Source organism: Arachis stenosperma, chromosome 10 (genome assembly GCF_014773155.1).
Source record: "Arachis stenosperma cultivar V10309 chromosome 10, arast.V10309.gnm1.PFL2, whole genome shotgun sequence".
Classification (NCBI taxonomy): Eukaryota; Viridiplantae; Streptophyta; class Magnoliopsida; order Fabales; family Fabaceae; genus Arachis; species Arachis stenosperma.
This window is the reverse complement of record NC_080386.1, coordinates 111210632-111233242: the sequence shown is the minus strand read 5'-3', so window position 1 is coordinate 111233242 and position 22611 is coordinate 111210632. Positions and strand designations below refer to the sequence as shown.

General features: G+C 36.4%; 2 protein-coding genes across 2 annotated transcripts; both read right to left on the bottom strand.

The window, feature by feature from the left end:
- Positions 1-6586: 6586 nt before the first annotated feature.
- Positions 6587-8061, bottom strand: LOC130957466 (uncharacterized). Its single transcript, XM_057884323.1, has 2 exons — positions 7379-8061; positions 6587-7127 (listed from the first exon to the last, which is right to left on the bottom strand). The coding sequence occupies exons 1-2, from the start codon at positions 8059-8061 to the stop codon at positions 6587-6589; spliced, it is 1224 nt and encodes a 407-aa protein (XP_057740306.1).
- Positions 8062-13944: 5883 nt separating this feature from the next.
- On the bottom strand, positions 13945-16525 carry LOC130958167 (protein POLAR LOCALIZATION DURING ASYMMETRIC DIVISION AND REDISTRIBUTION-like). The gene is made up of 3 exons (XM_057885122.1): positions 16077-16525; positions 14802-15256; positions 13945-14474 (listed from the first exon to the last, which is right to left on the bottom strand). The coding sequence occupies exons 1-3, from the start codon at positions 16414-16416 to the stop codon at positions 14139-14141; spliced, it is 1131 nt and encodes a 376-aa protein (XP_057741105.1). The 5' UTR covers positions 16417-16525; the 3' UTR covers positions 13945-14138.
- Positions 16526-22611: the final 6086 nt, after the last annotated feature.

Below are 22611 nucleotides of genomic sequence, written 5' to 3'. Positions count from 1 at the left end.
AGACTATGTTAGCTATGTCATAGAAATGCCATGCTTGCTCCTACATAATTGATTCTGCATTGTATCTACATATCATGTTTAATATTGATCATATTCCTTTTGAGAAACATTTGATAATCCTATTTTCCCTTTGACATTGATCTTTGAAACCCAGGGGTATGGATCTTTTTTATTGCGGGATTTGCCCTTTGATGCTATTCAGTTTTGCATCTATGAGCAAATTAGGATGAGTTATATGGCTGCGGTAAATTTCTCAAGCTTTATAGTTATATGTTTTGTTGCACTGTATTTCTTGATAGAGGATGTGACTGCCATTCCATTTTTAGGCCCGAAGAAATTTGAATGATCCAGAAAATGCAATTATTGGTGCATTTGCAGGTAATTAAATATTTAAATGACATCAGAAGACTACTCCTATATATATATAGACACACGTGTACACATACTAAGTTGTAGGCTTGTAGCACAACATAGATCCCCATTCTCTTAATTAACCTCTTAAGGTGTGTGATTGCTGCTAGCACAGTAGCACTTAAAGCATTATACCAGTGTTAAAATGTGATTAACAATCTTGTTTTTCTAGGTGCACTAACTGGAGCTATAACACAGGACCTCCTTCACCAACTAGCAAAAAGAGCAAGTGAAGTGAATTTTGCAGATGAAATAAGTGGAATTAACACAGGACCTCCTTCACCAACTTCATCTATTAATTATTAGAGCAGCGAAAATTGTTCAAATAAATTAGGAAATTGAATAGGAGTTGCTTGCAATATAGGTCTTTTAATTTACTACTATGAGGAAAATCATTTAGAGCCCTTTGGATACTCATTAACAACTTTTAATTTATTCAATAGACTTTGTTGATGTATGTTTGTTACTTATTATTATAGTTGATGTATCAATACACTTTGTTTATATTTTGAATTATATTGACTTGCTTGTTTATAGTAGTTTTTTTTAGTTTGATAATACAATGAATTTGTTTATTTTTTGAAATATTATAAATATTTGAATACAAATTAGATAAAAATTTGTATTAAATTTATATTTATTTTGTATGAAAACAAGTTTATTTTGTAATTGGAAAAATAAAAAAATTCTATTTTACCTTACTGACGGATTTACAGACGAATTTTTTGTCTGTAATCAGAGTGTGAGATGATTTTTCAAAGTTCAAATTACAGATGGAAAATTTGTCGAAAAATACGTCTGTAATTACAGACGGAAAATTCGTAATCCGTCGAAAAATCCGTCTGTAATTACAGACAGAAAATCTGTCGAAAAATCCGTCTGTAATTACAGACGGAAAATCCGTCGGAAAGTTCGTCGCCTTCGGGAAATGGATAGAGAATTTACAGAGGAAAAATTCGTCGGTAACTGGTAAAAATATGTCTGTAATTTTTCGACGAAAAAAAAATCCGTCGGTAAATAATTTCCGACGGGGCTTTTACAGAGGGACAAAATCCGTCGGTAATTTCGTCGGTAACCAAAAATCCATCTGTAATAAAGACTAAATGTGTCTGTAAATCAGTCTGTATTAATCTATTTTCTAGTTATGTATAAATTTAACAAGGATTCGCAAACTAAAATAACAAAATGGATATGTCTAAAAGGAGTATAATAATTATGTATTTATTGGACGTGCCACATTTATATAGACTATTAGATTTTATTAGATGAAAATCAAAAGCTAATATAAAAGAAGAACATTATTGATGGACTCTAATAAATATAGAATATCTTAATACATAAATAAATACTTTGAATAATAATATTTTAATACACAATACTTTAAATGATAAAAAAATCTTTTATTTTTAAATAATTAAATATAAAATAGATAAATACAAAAAATATAAGTGTTTTTTATTTATTATGATTAATTATTATACAAGAAGATTTTTATAATATTAAAAAATTATATTAAAATGATATTTTAAACTACAACATAAAAATATAAAATAATTAAAGTTTATTTTATATTACTTGATAAATAATTAGATTATTATATTTAAAATTTATTAACTAATTATTTGTTAAATATATTATTATATAATATAATTTTTTATCAAAATATTCATAAAAATATAATTTATTTAAAAATTATATATAATACATGAAAATATTAACTTTTTTTGTTTTTTCAATTTTTTCGGAAAAACTAAATAAATAATATAATTTATTTTTCTAATTTTTTTAGAAAAATCATATTAGTGTAATTACATATAATAAATGATTTCCATTTTAATTCAGATAGTATATAGTATATAGTATATATATTATTTTGAAAATAGTATAAAAAAGTGTATTTATGTAATTATATTTTTGTAATAGCCTGACTTTGTATACAGTTTTAATATTTTTAATTGTATAAGTTTGATTAGTTTAGGTCTTACTAATATAAGTAAATAGGGCAAATTACAATAATAAACTAAGGTGAGCAAAATTTTACACCAATCAGCCAAACCGAAAACTGCTTCATGAATCAACCAAATTACGTTTCTATGTAGTTCGAACCAGGTCAATTCGAACTCAAAATACATGTAATTTGAATCACCTTGATTCGAATTACACACACACACACACACACACATACTCACTAATTCGAATCAACCTGATTCAAATTACACTTTGCTTAATTCGAATCAGGCTGATTCGAATTACACCTATGCACGAAATCCCAAGTAGTTCAAATCTGATTGATTCGAATTACTCACATTTTACCTCTAGTAGTAATTCGAATGGGGTTGTTTCGAACTACACTGGATTCGGCTATAAAAGGAGTTTGAACCCACCTCATTCGAATCACTTTCCCATTCTCATACCCCACCAAATCCCAGAGAAAATGACCCAGATTCGCTCTGACAAAGGCTTGAGCAAGATACCTAGTTGATAGGGGACAATCCGAGAAGACCATATCGTTTGGATGGAATTGCTCATATAGTTAGGGTCATCAACAACGAGGTTAGTAGTTTAATTTTTTATTTTTTTGTGGTTTATTTTTGTGGTTTTGCATGTGGCTTATGTGGGTGGTTTTGCATGTAGTTTATTTTAGTGATTTTGCTTGTGGTTTTGTTGGTGGTTTATGTTAGTGGTTTATGTTAGAGGTATTGCAAGTGGTTTAATTTAGTGGTTTTGTTTGCGGTTTTATTGGTGGTTTATGTTAGTGGTTTATGTTATCGGTATTGGAAGTGGTTTATGTTAGTGGTTTATGCATATGGTTTTGCAAGTAGTTTATGCCAGTGGTTTTGCATGTGGTTTTTGTTAGTGATTTTGCATGTGGTTTATGTTAGCGGTTTATGTTAGTGGTTTATGTTACTGGTGAATGTTAGTGGTTTATGCAGACGGTTTTGCAAGTGGTTTATGCCAGTGGTTTATGCTAGTGGTTTTGCATGTGGCTTTTGTTAGTGGTTTTGCATGTTGTTTATGTTAGCGGTTTATGTTAGGGATTTATGTTAGTGGTTTATGCATGCGGTTTTGCAAGTGGTTTATGCTAGTGGTTTTGCATGTGGTTTCTGTTAGTGGTTTTGCATGTGGTTTATGTTAGCGGTTTATGTTAGTAGTTTCTGTTAGTGGTTTTGCATGTAGTTTATGTTAGTGGTTTATGCATGCGGTTTTGTGTTAGTTGTTTTGTAATTTGTTGTAATTTTGCAGTCCATCTTATGTACAGCCCCAACGATGCATATCAAGCATGCGGCGGCAGCAGGGCATACGACTCGACGAGAGGTACGTTTCGTACTTGCAGATGGTCGGATTATATCATCTTGCGAAACTGAATGATAGATGATTCAGATTGGATGAGCCCCTCGTCAGTGCTTTCGTCGAGCGGTGGCGTCTGGAGACGCACACATTCCACATGCCGTTCGGTGAGTGCACGATCACACTACAGGACGTGGCGTACCAGTTGGGGTTGCCCGTCGATGGACGATATGTCAGTGGTTGCCTGACGGATTTCTAGATATACATCCAGGGAGGCCGTCCAGCCTGGGTGTGGTTTCAAGAGTTGCTTGGTGTGTTACCTCTGCGAACCAAATTCAGAAGTTTGCAGTGAACTGCACCTAGTTCCAAGAGACTTTTGGATAGTGCCTCGTGGGAGCCGATGAGGAGACAGTGAGGCGCTATGCTCGTGCCTATATCATGATGCTGTTGGGCATTCAGCTGTTTGCCGACAAGTCTGGCAACCGTATTCACATCAGATGGCTACTGTACGTGGCTCGGCCTGAAGAGATGGGTGGCTACAATTGGGGGTTGGTAGCATTAGCGTGGTTGTACCGATGCATGTGCAGAGTGGACAACAGACATGTGGTAAAGTTAGCATGTCCGTTACAGTTACTTCAGTCTTGGATCTTTTGGCGCTTTCTTGGGTTTAGACCTGCTGGGTATGATATGTTCAGCTGGCCCTTGGCCTCGAGGTACTGTTGTCGGACTTGTCTATTTCGAGTTAAATTATTTAATTCCATGTCCGCTTACAATGTTATAATATTTTGTCATACTTTTCTTTCGTAATAACACTGATGTGAGTTGTAGGTGGTCAGGTCACAATCCTTTCGGTAGCGAGAAGGGATCTTGAGTGCAGATGTGGAGGCTGAGGATAGACCTGTTACAGGCCAGGGATGTGAGTATACTAACCGCTTTGCTTTGGTTAAGTAACCTTTCATACTTCGAATCACGATATGGCTAAACATTGTTGATATGTTTATCCAGTTTATCTGGATGCCGTATAGCTCTCCCGACGTACTTCAGGTTGTGCATCCGGAGGTGTTGGAGCCTCGTCATACGGCGTTATGGCGGTGTGTGACAGCATTGATATATTTAGCCACCATAGAGTGGCATCAGATTGATAGGGTGTTACCTCAGTTCGGCGGAGTACAGCCGTGCCCCCAGCCCGCCCTAAACATCAACTTCTTGATGTCGAAGGACGGTAGAGGCAGTAATCGTTGGTTCCCGTACAGTTTGCAGTTCTGGCATCTTCATTGGGAGAGCCGTGCGGATCATGTTCTCCGGTTTGATGTTGTCGCAGACCCGGGTCCCTCACATGACTTCTTGGACTGGTGGCGTCAGCATGGAAAGAGGTTCTTGTCACCAGAGATGTACTTAGGTGATCCGAGAACGGTGCCTATTCCTGTTGAGGCGACGCAGAGGGGTGCCGGACGAGTTCCTGAGATGGACCGTGTTGACGACGTTCCGGATAGGCGTCGGGTTGAGAGGAGAGGCCGTGTTGGGACACGACGGAGCCAGCATGAGTGCTGGTGGCTCGACCAGGCCATGGAAGAGGGCGACGCGGTGGGTAGGGGTGGAGGTAGACTACAAGGGTGTGGAGACCGACGCAGACCGCGTGCTGCGGTGGACGATCACGGTGATCATGGTAGCGATGACGACGATGGTGATCAGCACGGGCCTGGTGGGGGAGACGTTGGAGGCCATGCTAGGGTCGGAGGTGTTAGTCCTCATCATGGTGGTCATGGTGGAGAGTGGTACGGGTCTGGCATGGGAGATGGTTCGAACCATGGGGACGGTGGACTTAGATTAGGGCCACTCGGCGATTACTTCGTTGGTGTCCCCGGTGATGACCACACACTTCAGGAGAGTCAGCCATGTGTTAGTCCGGGTACGCTATACGCAGACTTGCTTGCCAGTGATGGTCTTGACGCAAATTTCGGCGGGTCGCACTTCCTAGATGAGATAAGTGCCATTATGCAAGAGGATGATGCGGCACATTGGCGAGGCCAGATTACGGGGACACATGCACCGTTAGATGTCGATCTAAACGAGCCTCCTTCTGTTCCTGCTCCTGAGTATTTTGCATTGGGTGGTACGCCTCCTTCCGCCTATACTGCTGGTTCACATTCAGCTGCCAGACCGTCTAGGGCACCAGTCCAGCCTGGGCCACCTGCACAGGCAGACCCGGATGATGACGAGGATGACATTGAGGACATCGAGCCGTTCATCCGGAGAGGCCAGAGGACATGGGTTCCCCGTCGTTGCTTCACCAGATCCCACCTATTTAGATGATCTGTTTTTGGTGTATGACTTATTCTTATGATCATTGTTGTATTTTAAGCTTCCTTTGTTTATTTTAGTTATGTATGTGAAGTGGCTGAGTTTTATTTTGATATTTATGTTACCTACCTTATTGCTTTATCGTGTATCGGTTACTTTGACCATTGGTGTACATTGTTTATTTAAGTTGTTTAGATATTTTATTTATCATGTATCATTTACTATAAAGATTGCGTTATTGCCTGATGTATTTGTCGGAGATGTGATATTTCACTTCAGAAACGGAACACATTGATTAATTAAGAACCCACGCAAAGTACATCACATTAAGGTAAACAAATTTTTTAACCCTAACAACTTCAAATCAGAAACCCTAATACAGTGGACTCTAAATACATTAGTAAGAACAACGTAGTAATAAAGCTAACAATACACCCACTCATGTCCCCCTGTGTGACTTGGTCCTCCAACCTGTAGGCAACTCCGACGTGTGTGTCCTGGTTGCCGACAGAGCCCACATCTCTTCGGCCTGTTCGGATCCGCCTCATCCATAGTAGTCCATATCCTGGTGGACTTGGGACGTCCCTCACTTGCATGCCTCGGTCTTAGCATACACTGCATTCACAAGAAGCCTACTTGCATCTTTGCCCTTGAAGGTCAGACCAAAATTTGCTGCCACATGTCGAATGCAGAATGCACGGTAGGCCGCTGGAGGTAGCCATCCTCCGTCCGGAGCCTCAAGCGCGGCCTTGATACCGTTATGCCTGTCTGATATAACTAGCAGACCCGGCTGTGGGGTCACGTGTTGACGTAGGTGGGAGAGAAAGATGGACCAGGACTCGGCATTCTCACCCTCAACCAGTGCAAATGCTACAGGCAGAATGTTGGAGTTCCCGTCTTGTGTAATGGCGTCGAGCAACGTTCTCCCATACTTGCCATACAGATGGGTGCTGTCAATACTGACCAACGGCTTACAATGATGGAATGCCTCTATACATGGTAGAAACGTCCAGAACAGTCGGTGAAAATAAACTTGTGACTCGTCCACCTGTCCCCCAACTCGAACAGGGGTCGTCCAAAGGACTGCAATAATACCAGGTATCGTCAGCTGAACTCCTAAAACCCACCTACGGAGTTCGTGGTACGACTCATCCCAATCACCATAGATGTGGGCAACGGCCTTCTACTTCGCCAACCAAACCCTCTTGTATGCCGGCCTGAACCCAAAGTGTGCGGCCGTGGCATTCAGGAGCACCTTATACTCACGGATGCATTAGCCCTAACCATTGGCATGATGAATGCCGAGATCACATGATAATCCAAACTCCTGTGGTTGTTGGAGATGGAGGTTGCGAGACACGTATGTAGTCCGTTGTACCGTTTGACCTCCCAAATGCCCTTGCGCTGTCGGAGACTAAGCCGAATCAACCATGTGCACCCATTTCTGAACTCAAAATACTTCCCAATATACCGGCGATAGTCAGACTCCACCACCTTGTACTGTACCTCGCGGCAGATGCTGTACGTCTTTACACTTAAGACAACCTCATCTTTATCCTGAAACAGCTGACTAACCTGAAACTCTGTCAGACCTGTAGTCCATTCGGCATCTCTAGCACCAAATCCAGCAGCCTCCCCAGGAACCCCTTCCTGCCTCATGGCCTCTAAGTCCAAAGATGAAAAGTGCAGAGGGTACTGCTGTGTGCCAGAGCTAGAACCACCTCCTACCCCAGCTGGCTCACTGGCTCCAATATCATCGCCACTGTCATCAGCAATGATATCGGGCTCCAAATCATCCTCATCTGGATCACCCAACACTGCATCTCCCATACCAGCCGGTGCAGCACACTGTAAAGAGGTCGGCACAAAATCCCCTATTCCAACCTCGCCGCCTCCACTACAGTTGAGATTAACAGCAAACGAAGGGGAGGTGACAGGTTCGATCGGAGGTTCATACATAGGGACGGACGAAGATGCACCAGCAGGTCTAGAGCTAGAACCGGCTACCGTGCCTACAGTGGGGGTATGCCGGTTGGAACCGCCCCGAGCTGGATACCACATCAACCAATTTCGCCAACAGTTCAGGTGTCATAACTTTAGGAAACTGCCCACGACAATGAAACATGACCTACAAGTCCTCATCAGTCCCGATCGTGAAACAATCATACTTCACGATTTCTTGCAGCACCGAGATTGGAATGCGATAGAAAAATTTTTTAACCAGTTTCACGCCTACCAAACCAAGTTTCTGTAGTACAGAATTAACAAGGTCATCATAACTCGTCGTAGGCCTCATGAAAATACTGAGGGATCCTTATCGGTGAACTTTACATCGGATCGTATTTTCCTCTTAATCAATCCTCTATGGTGAACCAAAACTACAAAACTCTCCTTACTAGCCATTTTCCCACTCTAATGAGATCAATTCACGTTCACACCATATATATACACCTCTGGTCCTTTATAATTCGAACCAGCCTAATTCGAACTATACATTGTATATTTCGAATAAGCCTATTTCGAATTACTTGGGATTGCGTGTTGGGGAGTAATTCGAACCACCCTGATTCGAATTACTCTGTGTGTGTAATTCAAATCAGGTAGATTCGAATTAGTGTGTATGTGTGTCTTTGTATAATTTGAATTAAGATGTTTCGAATTATGTTGAAATGGATTTCGAATTTAGCTGGTTCGAACTACATATAAACTTGTATTGGTTGATTCATGAACCATATTTCGGTTTGGCGGATTTATGTAACAATTTCCTCACCTTAGCTTAATTGAGTGTTTTGCCCAAATAAATATATAATGTGATAAGCATGTATAGAATTATATTATTTATTTTATTTTTCTAAAAAAATTAAAAAAATAAAAAGTTAATATTTCTATGTATATATATAATATTTTAAACAAATTATATTTTAAAATTTTTTTGATGAAAAATTATATTATATAATAATATTTTTAACAAAAATAGTTAGTTAATAAATTTTAAATATAGTAATATAATTATTTATCAAGTAATATAAAATAAAATTTTAATTATTTTATGCTATAGTTTAAAATATTATTTTAATATGATTTTTTAATATTATAAAATTTCTTACATAATAATTAATCTTAATGAATAAAAAATACTCATATTTTTTGTATTTATGTGTTTTATATTCAATTATTTAAAAATAAAATATTCTGTTGTCATTAAAGTATTATGCATTAAAGTATTGTTATTTAAAATATTTATTTATATATTAAGATATTTTGTATTTAGTAGAGTCTATTAATACTTTTCTTTTTTATTATCCTTTGTTTTTTATTTAATAAAATCTAATGGTCTATATAAATGTGGCACATCTAATAAGTACATAATTATTGTGCTCATTTTAGATATACACTAACAAAATAGAAAAAGTAACAAAAAATTCTAAAAAACTAGAGTTGCAAGATAAAAAATTATAAACTAAAAACTACAATTAAACAAAACTAAAATCTAGAACTAGAAAAAAATTTAAACTTGAATTCTAGAAAAAAAATTGGAGCTTCTCTCTCCAAAATTTAAAGTCTACAACTTAAAAAAAAATGAGTGTATGATATATTGTATATTCTCCCTCAAGTCTTGACTTTAAAATATTATCTCATTCTGTTGTTGAAGGCTCTTGGAGAGCCTAAAATGTGAATGTGCATGCTTAATTAATCAAGACACAAAAATAACTTCACACGAGAATATCTATTAAGCGAGAAAACTATGATTAAATAGGCTTTTAAAAAGCTACTCTTCTAAATTGCTTCTCAAATTCGTTTCTTTCTCTATTTTTTTCAATCTTTTGAAGCTATTGATGCACCTTAATTAATTCTTAAATATTTAAAGAAATTTTATCATCAAACATAAAAAAAGACTAAAAAATTAATAATTAGAAGCATAAAAAATATATTATTTACATATAACTTTATCGAAAACAAAATTTTAAAAAAATTAATTAATTAAGTTAAAATTATATAAATTAATTGATAAATTTTATATTTTTTAACATAATTTAAAATAATTAAATAGAGTTTACAAAAGAGACATGAGAGAAATCATCTCTTTAAAAATGAAAAGATGTACCGAGTATATTACATTGGCATAAAGCCACGGACAAAGTTAACTTAGTCTTGCCTACATATACATCACGAAGGTCAATCACAAATATTTGTCATCGAGCTATATAATGAGTTCAAACAATTGTCTTATAGGGTTGAAGAAATTTACCAAAACATAAATGGAGAAGGATATCATAATGAAAGCAAAGATGATTTTAAAGACAGCTACAAAAATTATTGATCCAAACGAAAATGGTGATCATGTCAATCACTAAATATAATAAAAAATTATAATAAATTTAAACTAATCACGTACATTTTACTAAATATGATTGAAACAAAATTACTCTAAAAATTAAAAGTAATTATTCATACGTATCACCACAATAAAAATTTATTCTAAAAATTATACTAATATTCCATACATATTACTAAATTTAAAGAAATTATTTAGTAAAAAAATGAATCATAAATTTTAATATCTTGTACTAATTAATCAAATAAATATATACAAAATTACTAAATTCAAAATAACATTTGACTAAATAACCCTAAAAAAATTACTACTTTTTCCTGAACATATTATCAAACATAATAAAAAAAATTCCAGCATATTAAAACTAATCACATATATATTACATATGATTTCCAAAAAAAAAATCATTCATAGATAATTACTACAAGTAAAAAAATTACTCTAAAAGTTATACTAATCATTCATAATATTACTAAATTTAATAAAAATATTTTCTAAACAAGATTGATCATAAATTTTAATATTTTACTCCTATTAGTTAATTGAACCTATGCAAATTTACATTTTTCTAAAAATTTTACTATATATAAATATCAGATTAGCACTAAACGTAATAAAAGTACTAATTTCTCCGAAACTTATTACTAAATATAACAAAAACCTTAAAGTAAATTTAAAACTAATCACATATATTTCAGTACAGGTATTACTAAATTCAACTAAATATTTTATTATAAATATAAATGTAAATGTAAACAGTTAGTTATTTTTTCTAAATATATTAATAAATTTATTAAAAAAATTTAGAGTAAATCCAGTTACTAATCACATGTATTTTTTTATTATATCTGTATTTTAAAATTAGATATAATAACAATATAGCAAATAGCAGCTATATTACTAAATTTAATAACATTATTCTTTAAAAAATTTCATCATAACCCATAACATCTATCTTACTCTAATTAGCCAAATACTCATATATATACAACAAAACTATTTTTTAACAACAATAACATAATAAAGGAAAAGTATAGGTAGATAATGAAAATATTAAACAATGTAAATAATAGATATATTGGAGATAATTTAGATGTATAGTGTGTTTTGATTTGATTGGTGATTATTCATGTTGTTCAAGAAAGTTATTGATTATCTAGCATAACTCATAAACAAATAACAATTTCTAAACTACACTGACCAACACTTATCATCGAACCGTTTTTGTTATTGGTTTATTAGTCCAACCAATTCAATCGTAATTCAACCGAAAAAATCATTTTATAATAAAATAATAAATAATTTTAAAATATCTCCCAAATTTAAAGTGCTACATAAAATGTCATCGACCAAATTAAAATCTTATAATTTTATTAAAATACAATCACAAAAATTACATAGCAAAAAAAAATATTCAAAATCAAAATGTCTAACATAAAAATTTATCATCAATCGTTAAAATGCAAAAATTTACAGTAGATTTGTAGACAATTAACATAGTTATATTTTTATTAAAAATAACTGGATTGAATTACAGTGTACAAGTTAAAAACAAAGAATATTATTTTAATCTAGTTGAGCCAAAAAGTAAAACAATGACTGAGGCATATAATGAACATATAATAATTCATACAATCCCCAATTATAAGAGAATATTGAAAACATTCAGCATATACTGAGGCAGAAACCAGTTTGAACAGAGCATATTCGAAGAGAAAAAATGGAAGATAGTCACAATCTAAGCAAATGCTACTTGATTAGCAGAAAACATTAGCAAATGCTTCTTAATTTATATTATCAATAACTGAAATTAACAGTTACGATATAAGCACAAGATTAACAAACTAACTCCTATAAAAATTAAGAAACCTGTAAATTCAATTCCGAAATTTTGTTAACGGAAATAACATGTTGATAGCAAAATGGTTGATCAAATACCAAAGTAACATTCATTTTTGTTTTCAATAATGATTAATTACAAAACTTCTTTTTATGATTTTGCAAAAGAATCACCACAAAACCCAACATATAATGAAATCAAATTGTAATTAAAAAGGGAACACGGATAATAGTAGATATATAATGCTCCTCCTACAGAAACCATGGCGTAACTTAATTCCAGCCAATTCACTAAGCCATTATCAAGTCAACAAGCCAGTATCAATTTATCACAAGAATCTTTCGGCGAGGGCAGTGAGCATAGATTTGAAGGAGAGGGAGAGGGAGCAACAATGTGACGCAGAGAAGCTGGCAGCAGCGACGACGAACTGGACCTGGCGACGCAACGGACGACGAACTGGACCAGGCAAAGAAGCTGACGACGCGACGAACTGGACCTGGTGACGGACGATGAGGCCACGGGACCAGGCGAAGAAGCTGGTGACGCACGAAGAAAAAAAGATGGGGAAGAACGACGGTGACAACAGAGGCTAGGGTTTGTCACCATTTTTCTTTCTTTGAGAGAGGGAAGCTTGGTTGGAGGTTTCAAGGTGCCTGAGAGCAATGGCCGGCGGCGCTGATTCTTACTTCCTACGGAGGTGGGGGAGACTTCTGTGACCTAGGATTGTGATTTGGGGAGGAGGACTGCAGCGCAGAAGAATGGGGTGAGGACCGAAGAGAATCTTGGCGCGCTCTTTTTCGTAACAAGGCAAACGACGTCGCTTCAAGAGAATCGGTCAGGTCTCAGTTCGATCTAACCTGTTAGTTTCCGACCAATTCAACGGTTTTTACTTTTTAATGTTGAATCGAACTGCATTTGTGTCCAGTTTGCAGTTAGACCGGTCAGACCGACCAGTCCCGCACGGCTTTCAGAACCTTGAGATTGTTATTCATGTTACGGGCCAAACATTTTTCTTACTCTTTATAGTTAATTTTCTTTTTCACCTCTTTGTCGCTTCAACCAGATGAAAGAATGGTGTTGAGACTTGGAGAGTATGAGTAGAAAACGACTTGGGTTACTTTTACAAAAATGCTCACTTTTTTATCCTTAGTTCTGTCTCTCCCCCTCACTTTTCGGTCAATCACCAAAATGCTCCCAGTCATGGGTCGTCTCTCTCCTCAGGAAACGGGCTGAGTGATTTCGGGCCAGTCATTGACTCTTACCATAACTCAGAAAAAGATCAGAAAAGCCCATTTTTTGTGTTTCGCCATCCAGGAACTAGTATTAAAAATAAAAAACGACCCATGACCAATAAATAAATAAATAACGACAAAGGTGGAGGAAAAAGAAGGGCCGGGGGGTTGAGGGGACAATTTGATTAAAAAAACTACATTTATGTGCTGTCTGCTGTGGTCCTTCAAAAGGCAAGAGTAAATGATAGAAATTGACATTTCAACTTTTTCTTTAGTAAAAACATTTCTTCTTCGTTCACGGGAATACGGAGCGTTTGATTAATAACAAGGACGATTGAATGCACACAACGCATCCTTTTATGCGTCCTTCTGCCAATGTGAAGATCATTGTGTTACAGAAAACATAGATTTCCTAACCCACAGAGGAGAAATAAAAATAGAGAGCTTCACAATTTAGGGAGAAAAAATGTTGACAAAATATACATATAGAAAGCGACATTCACATTCACATTCACATGCATCGAGTATATTACTCTAAAAGTGGGAAACTATTTAGCTTCCTCCATTTTGCCATATCAATTATATCACCAAAGCTATTGAGAACCTCCAAAGTCCGAACTATTTGCTCCATGACTGAACCAGAAATTTAAATGAAAAGGAAAAATGGAGCAACAGGTTGTTACTACGTTGTGCAAAAACCACAATGGCCTATACTTCACTCTTTCAAAAGCTATAAAACTTGACTCAACTTCAAAGCAGTATCAGGATCAAGACGGAAAGTAAACCGAGAAGTTTCTGGAAGGTGCTGCGACACAAGTTTTGCAGTGTCTTTCCACCAAGTAACCTCAATCTCTTTCTCAGCAAGCTTATGAGTGGTGCATTCTAAAGCAGACTCCAACTCCGATATCTGTTCTTGCATTCTTGCTTGTAGCAGTTCATGCAATCTTCTCTCCAGTTCAACTGGAGGAACTGCAAAAGATACATCAGCACATGCTCCTTGCGGGTCCATTACTATTTCACCAGAACTCAAACTATGGCTCTTTGAATGGGAGTCCTCAGCATTTACCTGCCAAATACCGATTTCAGCCACTATGGAATGGATAATAAGTTAATAACCAAGAACAGAAGTAAAGAACAAACCCAAAACATAATCAACAGCTTGACAAAAATTATTAAAAAGCCGTTACTCCTTCTCATACCAGATTAAACTAACCCCACAATACTTTTCTAAACAGAAGAGTAATGAGATATTTGTAGATGCATTCCTCAAAGGGAATTTCACTTGATAAAATTGATATTGATGGACGGACACAAAATTGTTCTCGGTTGATTTAATAGATATCAGAATAAGAAAATGAATATACGAATGAGAATTACTCTATGAAAATTCTACCTTAAATATTTCGTGTTTTGCATCTTCATACACAGCTTCTCTCTCCATATACAGCTGCAACCGTTCTAACTCAACCTCAAATTCTGCCTCAAGCTCATTTATTTCTTCTGCAAGTTTATTACGGTCATTTATATTATATTCTAGAAAATGTTTATGAACCACTGCACTTGTTGACTCTTGGTGAACATATGGTGTTTTTGAATGAACTGAAAGAGGACTGTGAAAGTCGGAAACTTCTTGAACATCAGTTATGGAACAGGCAAGAGCCTCATTCTGCTTCAATGGCTTGATAAGTGCATCTTTACTCTGCAGTACCCCTTTCACATTTTGAAGGAGCATTTCCATTTCTTTCCTTAATTCAACCATCTTCCCAAGCTCATTTTTACTAGCTGCAATCATATATAGTAAACCACAACCAACTCCTAGCTTAAAAGAAGCATCATCGTGCAACTCTCCTGCAGAACACATCAACAACATTATGAAGTAACTATCAAGGAGAAAAATGCATAACTCGTCACTGATTATGAAGGGAAATTGCGAAGAGAAGGAACGGGTGAAACAATTTTGCATGTTATACCAAACAATAAAATAAATATCAATGTTTCATGGCTAGCAAATATTATTATTTTGAACTAGTAATATTATACACCCACATTTACAGGCCTTACATGCAAGAAGCATACAATTTGCACCTATATTTATCGAGTTTGCACTCAGGAGTCAATACAGTTGCACTTACATACATTTACCAGAGTTTGCACACAGAAATTAGTAAAATTTTTGTGTGCTCGCTAATGCTAGCCAAAATTGTTAAAGACTGCTAGCGATTTTCTGTAAAATAAATATATTTTAGTATTTTAGCATTTGATGGCATACTAATCACCTCCTGGGAAAAACATATAAACAAAAACGATCGATCAACAGATACAACGGTGAATCTTAATCCCGCTAATAAACAAAATAATACTCCCAAAAATGTTTGCTAATTTCAAGATTTGAACTAGGAAATCGCATTGGGTTAATTACAAAGGTTTAGGTTAATCAGAAATTGTAAGGAGATGAAATCACAATCCACTATATTAAATACAGTCAGATCAAAAGTCACCAAAAAAAAAAAAAAAACAGTCAGATCAAAGACTCAGGTAAAATTTTGTGTACATCACTATTCACATGCGAATGAAGCATAAGCATAAGCATAAGCAAGTTACAAAACAGTTAAAATTACCAAAATTAACTTAACGAAAAAATCGGAAAAAAATAATGAGAGCTTCTCACCGAACTCCTTACTGCCATTTGATACGTTTATCAGCGACGGCGTCGTCGCGGTGGAGTGAGGAGTCTCATTCTGCTGCCTCCGTCGCAGAGCCACTGTGTGTCCCTTAGTGTGCCTCAGAACCTTAAGCAACCTAGCAAGAAGTCGCCAAGGCGAATAGCATCTGGCAGACAGCGAAGGTTTTCCGACGCCGGCCATGGAATTAGCGTCGTTTTCGCCTTCGTCACCGGTGAGAAGAATATCTGCGACGCTTAAGCGGCGTGGGAAGTTAGTAAGGTTTGGGTTTGAGGATTCAAATAAGAGGCTCTTCTTCTTCTTTGGAGTCTCATTGTTACGATTCATAGTTACTCACTGTTCTGCGATTTATTGTGACTTGTGATAAGTGTGGGGCATTAAATTCTTGATGATAGTTCACTTAACTTCACATTCTGAGTTTTGGAGGGAAAAATTATTGGTCTCTTCGTCTTCTTCTAACTTTCTATTTATTTGTTTAATGAAATACTAATATACTACTGCTAGTAACTTAAATTGCCAATGAATTTAGAATATTCAGGTGCTCAGCTCACTCACACTAGTTTGGTTAAATAAGTATGAAAATATTTTAATTTTGTCTTATTGGTCTCTTCATCTTCTTCTAACTTTCTATTTATTTGTTTAATGAAATACTAATATACTACTGCTAGTAACTTAAATTGTCATTCAATTTGAAATGGTAGAGTCCTTACTAGTTCGTTTAAATAAGTGTCGAAATACTTTAATTCTATCTTATGCGTGCACCAACTCATTAGCAGATTAATTATTAAATAGAGCTTAAATTCACAACAAATTAACTTTTAACCTGTCAGATTAAAAAATGCTGTAGACAAACAAATAAAAAATTAACTTAAATTGTCCGATTAGTTCATACTTCATACCTACTGCACAGAGCTACTCCAAGCAAATTATGCAAAAAAAAAAAAAAAAAAACGCTCTAGTTGAATATAAAATTTAAATTACAATGAAATTCCCTATTTGGTATGATGTATTATATTCATTACACACATCCAATAATGATTTTTTTAGTTATTAGTTCACAATAGACTCTGACTTTAAATTTGATGTACTAAATGTATTGTCATCCGTTCTTTTTTTTAATTACAATACGAAATATGGGCAAGTATATAAATTAATTTTTTCTAGTCACTTTTAATTAATATTTTAATTTTTTTTATAGAATGACTTTTCTTTTTCTCATTTTTATCTAAGAATAATAGCAAAGACAGGTAAATATAAATATCTATAATGATATTTAAAGATATAAATGATTCTAATAAAAAAAAACGATGAAAGTGGAGTTGCGATATGAGAGACTTAGAGTTTTTTGCACATAATGTGCTCATCTAGGCCACATTGCTAAAGATTGTCAAAGGTTGATGGAAATTTCTATCTCGGATAATTTGTATCAAAATAAATTTGAAAAATAGATAAAGGCAGATTAGGTTAAGAAAAGAGTGAAAGTTAGGGAAGACAGAGAGATGACAAAAAAGTTTTGAAATAATAAGAAGACACCTCAGTCAATGAAAAAATTACCATTAGTTTGGATATTGGAAGAATTTTTAAGTCTGACTATAAAAAAAATGACTGATCATGTTAAAAGACAGCCAAAGAGAAGTATGGAAAACAAACACAAACTAAATTTTTTGAAATTTCTAAAGCAGCTTAGAATGGTATCACAAATTCGAGTCCCTTAATTGTGTTGGAAAATGTGACTGTCTAAGAATAATTAACAAGAGGTCCATTAAGGAGAAACTGTTGGGAAGATGATTATTAGAGAGAAGATGCGAATTGGAATAAATTAAAGGAGAATAATGATAATATCAAAAAGATGTGTATGGAACTATCTAGTGATGATGACATGAGAGTGGAAGGTGTCGACTGTCAATGGCACCCAAAGAAATATGAGAGCCTTCATGTAGAATTGTTGGAGTTTGGGAAGATCCCTAATAATCCACTGTCTAATAGGAATTAATAGGCCCCACTTTCCAAAATTTTTTTTATGCGAAACGAAAAATCAATTTCGAAAAAGTGAAAGAAAAGTTAAGGTCATATGGTTATAAAGATTGCGCCCTAGTAGAACCAAATGGTCTAGCAAGAAATTTGGCTTTGGCATGAAAAGATGATGTGGAAGTCAAAATTGTGAAATTGGAATAATTTTATATTACAGCAACCATTAAAAACTTGGGTATAAATTAGGGGTGTTCATAAAAAAACCAAAAATATGGTTAATTGATTAAAAAATTATAATTACATTGTGGTTAATCAGTTTAATAAAACAATTTTAAAAATTATATCCATATTTTTTAGAATTGGTTAACCAAAACTAAATTAAAAAAACCGATTTTTAACCGGTTAACCAAAACAAAAATCAAATTAAAATCAAAATCTAATTTCAAAATCAAATTACATACTCTTTCTCTCTCTCTCTCTCCCCTCTCTCTCTCTCTTTCTCTCTCTCCCCCTTCCTCTCTCTTTCTCTCTCCCTCCCTTCTTTCTCATCTCTCTCTCTCCTCTTTCTCTCCTTTCTCTCTCTCCTCCTATCTCTTTTTTTCCCTTCTCTCCCTTCTCTCTCAATCTCTCTCTCTCTCTCTCTCATTTTCCTCTTTCTCCTCCTCTTTGTTCTCTCCTTTTCTCTCTCCCCCTCCTCTCTTTCTCTCTCCTCTCTATTCTCTCTCCCCTTCTCCCCCTATTTCTCTCCCCTCTCCCTCTCTCTCCCCCTTCCTTCCCCCCTCTCTCTCTCACTCATTTTTCTCTTTATCTCCTTTCTCCTTCACTCTCTCCTTTTTCTCTCTCCACTTCTTTCTCTCTCTCTCTCCCTCTTTCTCCCCTCTCTCTCTCTCTCTCCCCCTTCCATCATCTCTTCCTCATCTCTCTCTCTTCTTTTTTCCTCTTTCTCTCCTCCTCTCTCTCCCATATCTCTCTCTTTCCCTTTCTTCCTCTCTTTCTCTCTCTCTCTCTCTCCCCTCCACCCCTCTCTCTCTCTCTTTCTCTCTCTCTTTCCCCTTCCCCTCTTTCTCTCTCTCCTTCTCTTCCTCTCTCTCTTTCTCTCTCTCTCTCCCCCTCTCTCCTTCTCTTTGCTCTCTCACTTTCTCTCTCTCTCTTTTTGTCGTCTTTCTCCCTCTCCATTCTCTCTCTTCCTCTCTCTCCTTCTATTTCTCTTTCTAATCATCTCTCCCCCTTTTTCTATCTCTCCTCCTCCTCTCTCTCCTTTTCTATCCTTCTCTCTCTCCTTTCTCCTCTCTTTTTCCTTCTCTCTCTCTCTCTCCCCTCTCCTTCCTCTCTCTCTTTCTCTCTCCTTTTTCTCCCTTCTCTTTCTCTATCTCTTTTTTCTCCTTTCTCTCTCTCTCGCTCCTCTCTCTTTCTTTTTCTTCTTTTTTCTCTCTCCTCTTTCTTTTTTTACTCTCTCTTTTCTCTTTCTCTCTCAACCTTCTCTCAATCTCTATCCATCTTCTATCTCTTTTCTCTTCTTTTCTCTAAAGTGAGAGAGAAGAGAGAGAGAAGGAGAAGACAGAGGAGGAGAAAGAAAAAAAAGGAGAGAGATAAAAAGAGAGAAGAAAGATAGGAGAGAGAGAAGAAGAGAGAGAAAGAAGACAAAGAGGAAAAAAGAGAGAGGAAAGAAAGAGAGAGAAGGAGAGAGACAGAAAAAGAGAAGAAGAAAGAGAAAAGAGAGAAGGGGAGAGAGAAGGAGAGAGGGAGAGGAGGGGAGAGAGAGAGAGAGAGAGAGAGAGAGAAGGATAGAGAGAAAGAAAGGATAGGGGAGAAAGAGGAGAAGGGGGGAGAGAGAGATAGATATAGAGGAGGGGGAGAGAGAGAAAAAAAGAGAGGAGGAGAGAGAAGATGAAGATAAGAGGAGAGAGATAGGAAGAAAAAGAGAGGGAAGGGGGAGGGAGAGAGAGAGAGAGAGAGAGAAGGAAGATAGAAGAGGAGGGGAGAGAAAAGGAGAGAGATGGGAAGCAGGAGATAAGAAAAAGTTACTCGTATCACTTAGAAAGAAAATTATTTATATTAGAAAAATTATTTATAGAAAATGCTGAAAAGCGATAAGAAAGAAAAAGGAACAAAAGCAATGGAAAGAATTTTATTAATTATGTAACACCCTACCATACAGAGTCTTATGCTTAAGTCATAATTCAGAGATGGCAAGGTATTACGACCTCTAAGATAAAAATTTAGTACGTATAGTAGAATGAAGGATTGATTATAACTAGGAGCCTTTGTAGAAAAAGGGGTAAACAAAACCGCAACTCAAAAGCGCATCACTCCGATCGATAACGTAACGAACAAGGATAACCAACCGAGATTATATATACAAAGGAGTGTCAAAAACAGGAATCAAGACTCAATATCCGGCTGCGAAGATAAACCGGTCCGAGCAATAACAAATATACATATGATAAAATAAGGAAAACCCCAAAGGAAACCCAAGGGACACAATACATAAAACCTATTCTCCAAAATCTCCCATAAGAGGAGTCATCACAGTTTGTATTATTAATGGAGATAAAAGATCTAAAAAAAACGTATAACCAAAACATAGCCCGAGAACAAAGGATCTTTGCAAATCTAGAAGTCTCCAGCATGCTCAGCGGGAAACCTCACGTCCTGCATCTGAAAACCACAAAATCCGCATGGGTGAGACCAGGGTCCCAGCATGGTAACAGCTTCCACATATATAATACATAATAATAGAGGAAAGCCAAAGGCAATCCTAGAACTTCCTCCATATAAAATCAAAGCTTATAAACAAGCTAAACCATATAAGGGCATCTGATAAGATTCTTCAGTCTAACAGTACTTCCCTTTCCAATTCCTTCAAACCGCCCAACCACCAGCAGGATAATATAGCAAAACACAGTTATATCAAACAAGGAATATCAAATAGGAGCAAGTAAGACATTTAGACAATTAGCAAGTTATATGCAGTCAAATAGGCAATCTCAAACAATTCACATAATATGCATATGATGAATGCCTGTCCCTAGTGGCTGATGATATCATCTTGTCGGTTATAGAGCCAACCCGACAAGTCCTGGTCGCTAACCATTGGACTGTCCCTCTGTCATGCATCCCCAAACTCGAGTTATACTCGTTATAAACTGATCATAAACATGATCCATATCCATCACCCTCACTGGTGAATATTTATGGGGATCGAGCTCATCCGGGTCTTTCACAGTGCCCGGCCACACTTACGACATAGGGTTAACAGAGTCTCGAGCCTCCACCTAGAGCACGTGGCTAGCCACTGCTACTACCCAGGGAAACTCGTATCTCTGATAGTGGAAGTGCAAAAATCACAATTATCATAATTCAGCATAAACATGCATGAATTCTCATCCATGGATCAACATCCATATCAGCCATTCCGGCTCACGGTTAAATCCATAACCAGCCAACATTCATAGCATACACAGCTATTCCGGCTCATGGTTCAATCCAGAACCAGCCAATTCACAAATAATCACGACCCTTCGGCCATTGGCATAACAAGCACTTCCACCACCATCCTCCGCATCTCACATAATCATCTTGATCCTCATTGATCATTCATTTTCCCTTGCTTCACTCGCAAGTTACCTCATTCACTAGCCCCCTTCTAATAGCTAGGCATGTCATAATGATTTAAGACATAAATGGTGAGATCGGAGGCTTAGAAGTATGAGATTTGGCTTTTAAAACTCAAAAATCAACTTTGGGATGACAGGGCCACGCGTACGCGCACTCCACGCGCACGCGTGGATGGCCTCAAAAACTTATCGACGCGCCAGCGTCATGCACGCTAACGCGTGGATTACAAATTTGCCAATCGACGCGCACGCGTCAACCACGCGTACGCGCGGGTGTTCTTGTGCCCCAGGCACAAGACCGGCACAGCTCTGGCATAACTCTCTGTAAAATGGCTGGGCATTGGGTGCAGCACAATCGGCGCGCCCGCGCACATCACGCGTACGCGTAGATGGCACTTTTCGAAAGATCAGCGCGTACGCGCCAGGCGCGCCCACGCGCAAGGGGTCATTCTGCTAAAAATTTTCTAAGTTAAAAGCTGCAGAATTTCACAGATTTACACCCCAATCTTCCAACGGACATAACTTCCTCATTTTAAATCGTTTTTCACCCGTTCTTCAAACGGTATGGACATCCCGGATCCAATTTCATTTCTAAACAGATTTGGTACAAAACGGAGATCCGTAGTCCAAGTTATGTCCCGTCAAAGTATGCCCAAAAACCATATTTTTATACAAAACCACAATATGCCATTTTCAAAACAAACCATTTTCAAAATCAATCAAAACATGCCAATTTCATCCCTTTTCTTTGAAATCAATCAAAATGTATCAAATTCAACATCAAGCCTCCTCAACTCACACATTGACACATTACCACAATTTACCAAAATCACTATCTCATCATTTTACCCCACTTCACCCAAGTGGCTTAAACACAAACACATTGACATATCATATACTATTCCTCATGCCAATTCTCAACAACACCAATTCC

Bases quoted from the DNA above. Each gene is read 5' to 3' on its own strand.
- LOC130957466 (XM_057884323.1), bottom strand. From the start codon at position 8,061: ATGTGGTATCCAGCTCGGGGCGGTTCCAACCGGCATACCCCCACTGTA. The intron at 7,128-7,378 runs GTACAACGGACT...CGAACTCCGTAG, and splicing joins GGCATTTGGGAGGTCAAACG to GTGGGTTTTAGGAGTTCAGC.
- LOC130958167 (XM_057885122.1), bottom strand. From the start codon at position 16,416: ATGAATCGTAACAATGAGACTCCAAAGAAGAAGAAGAGCCTCTTATTT. The intron at 15,257-16,076 runs GTGAGAAGCTCT...TGTGTTCTGCAG, and splicing joins AAATGGCAGTAAGGAGTTCG to GAGAGTTGCACGATGATGCT. The intron at 14,475-14,801 runs GTAGAATTTTCA...GGTATTTGGCAG, and splicing joins CAAAACACGAAATATTTAAG to GTAAATGCTGAGGACTCCCA.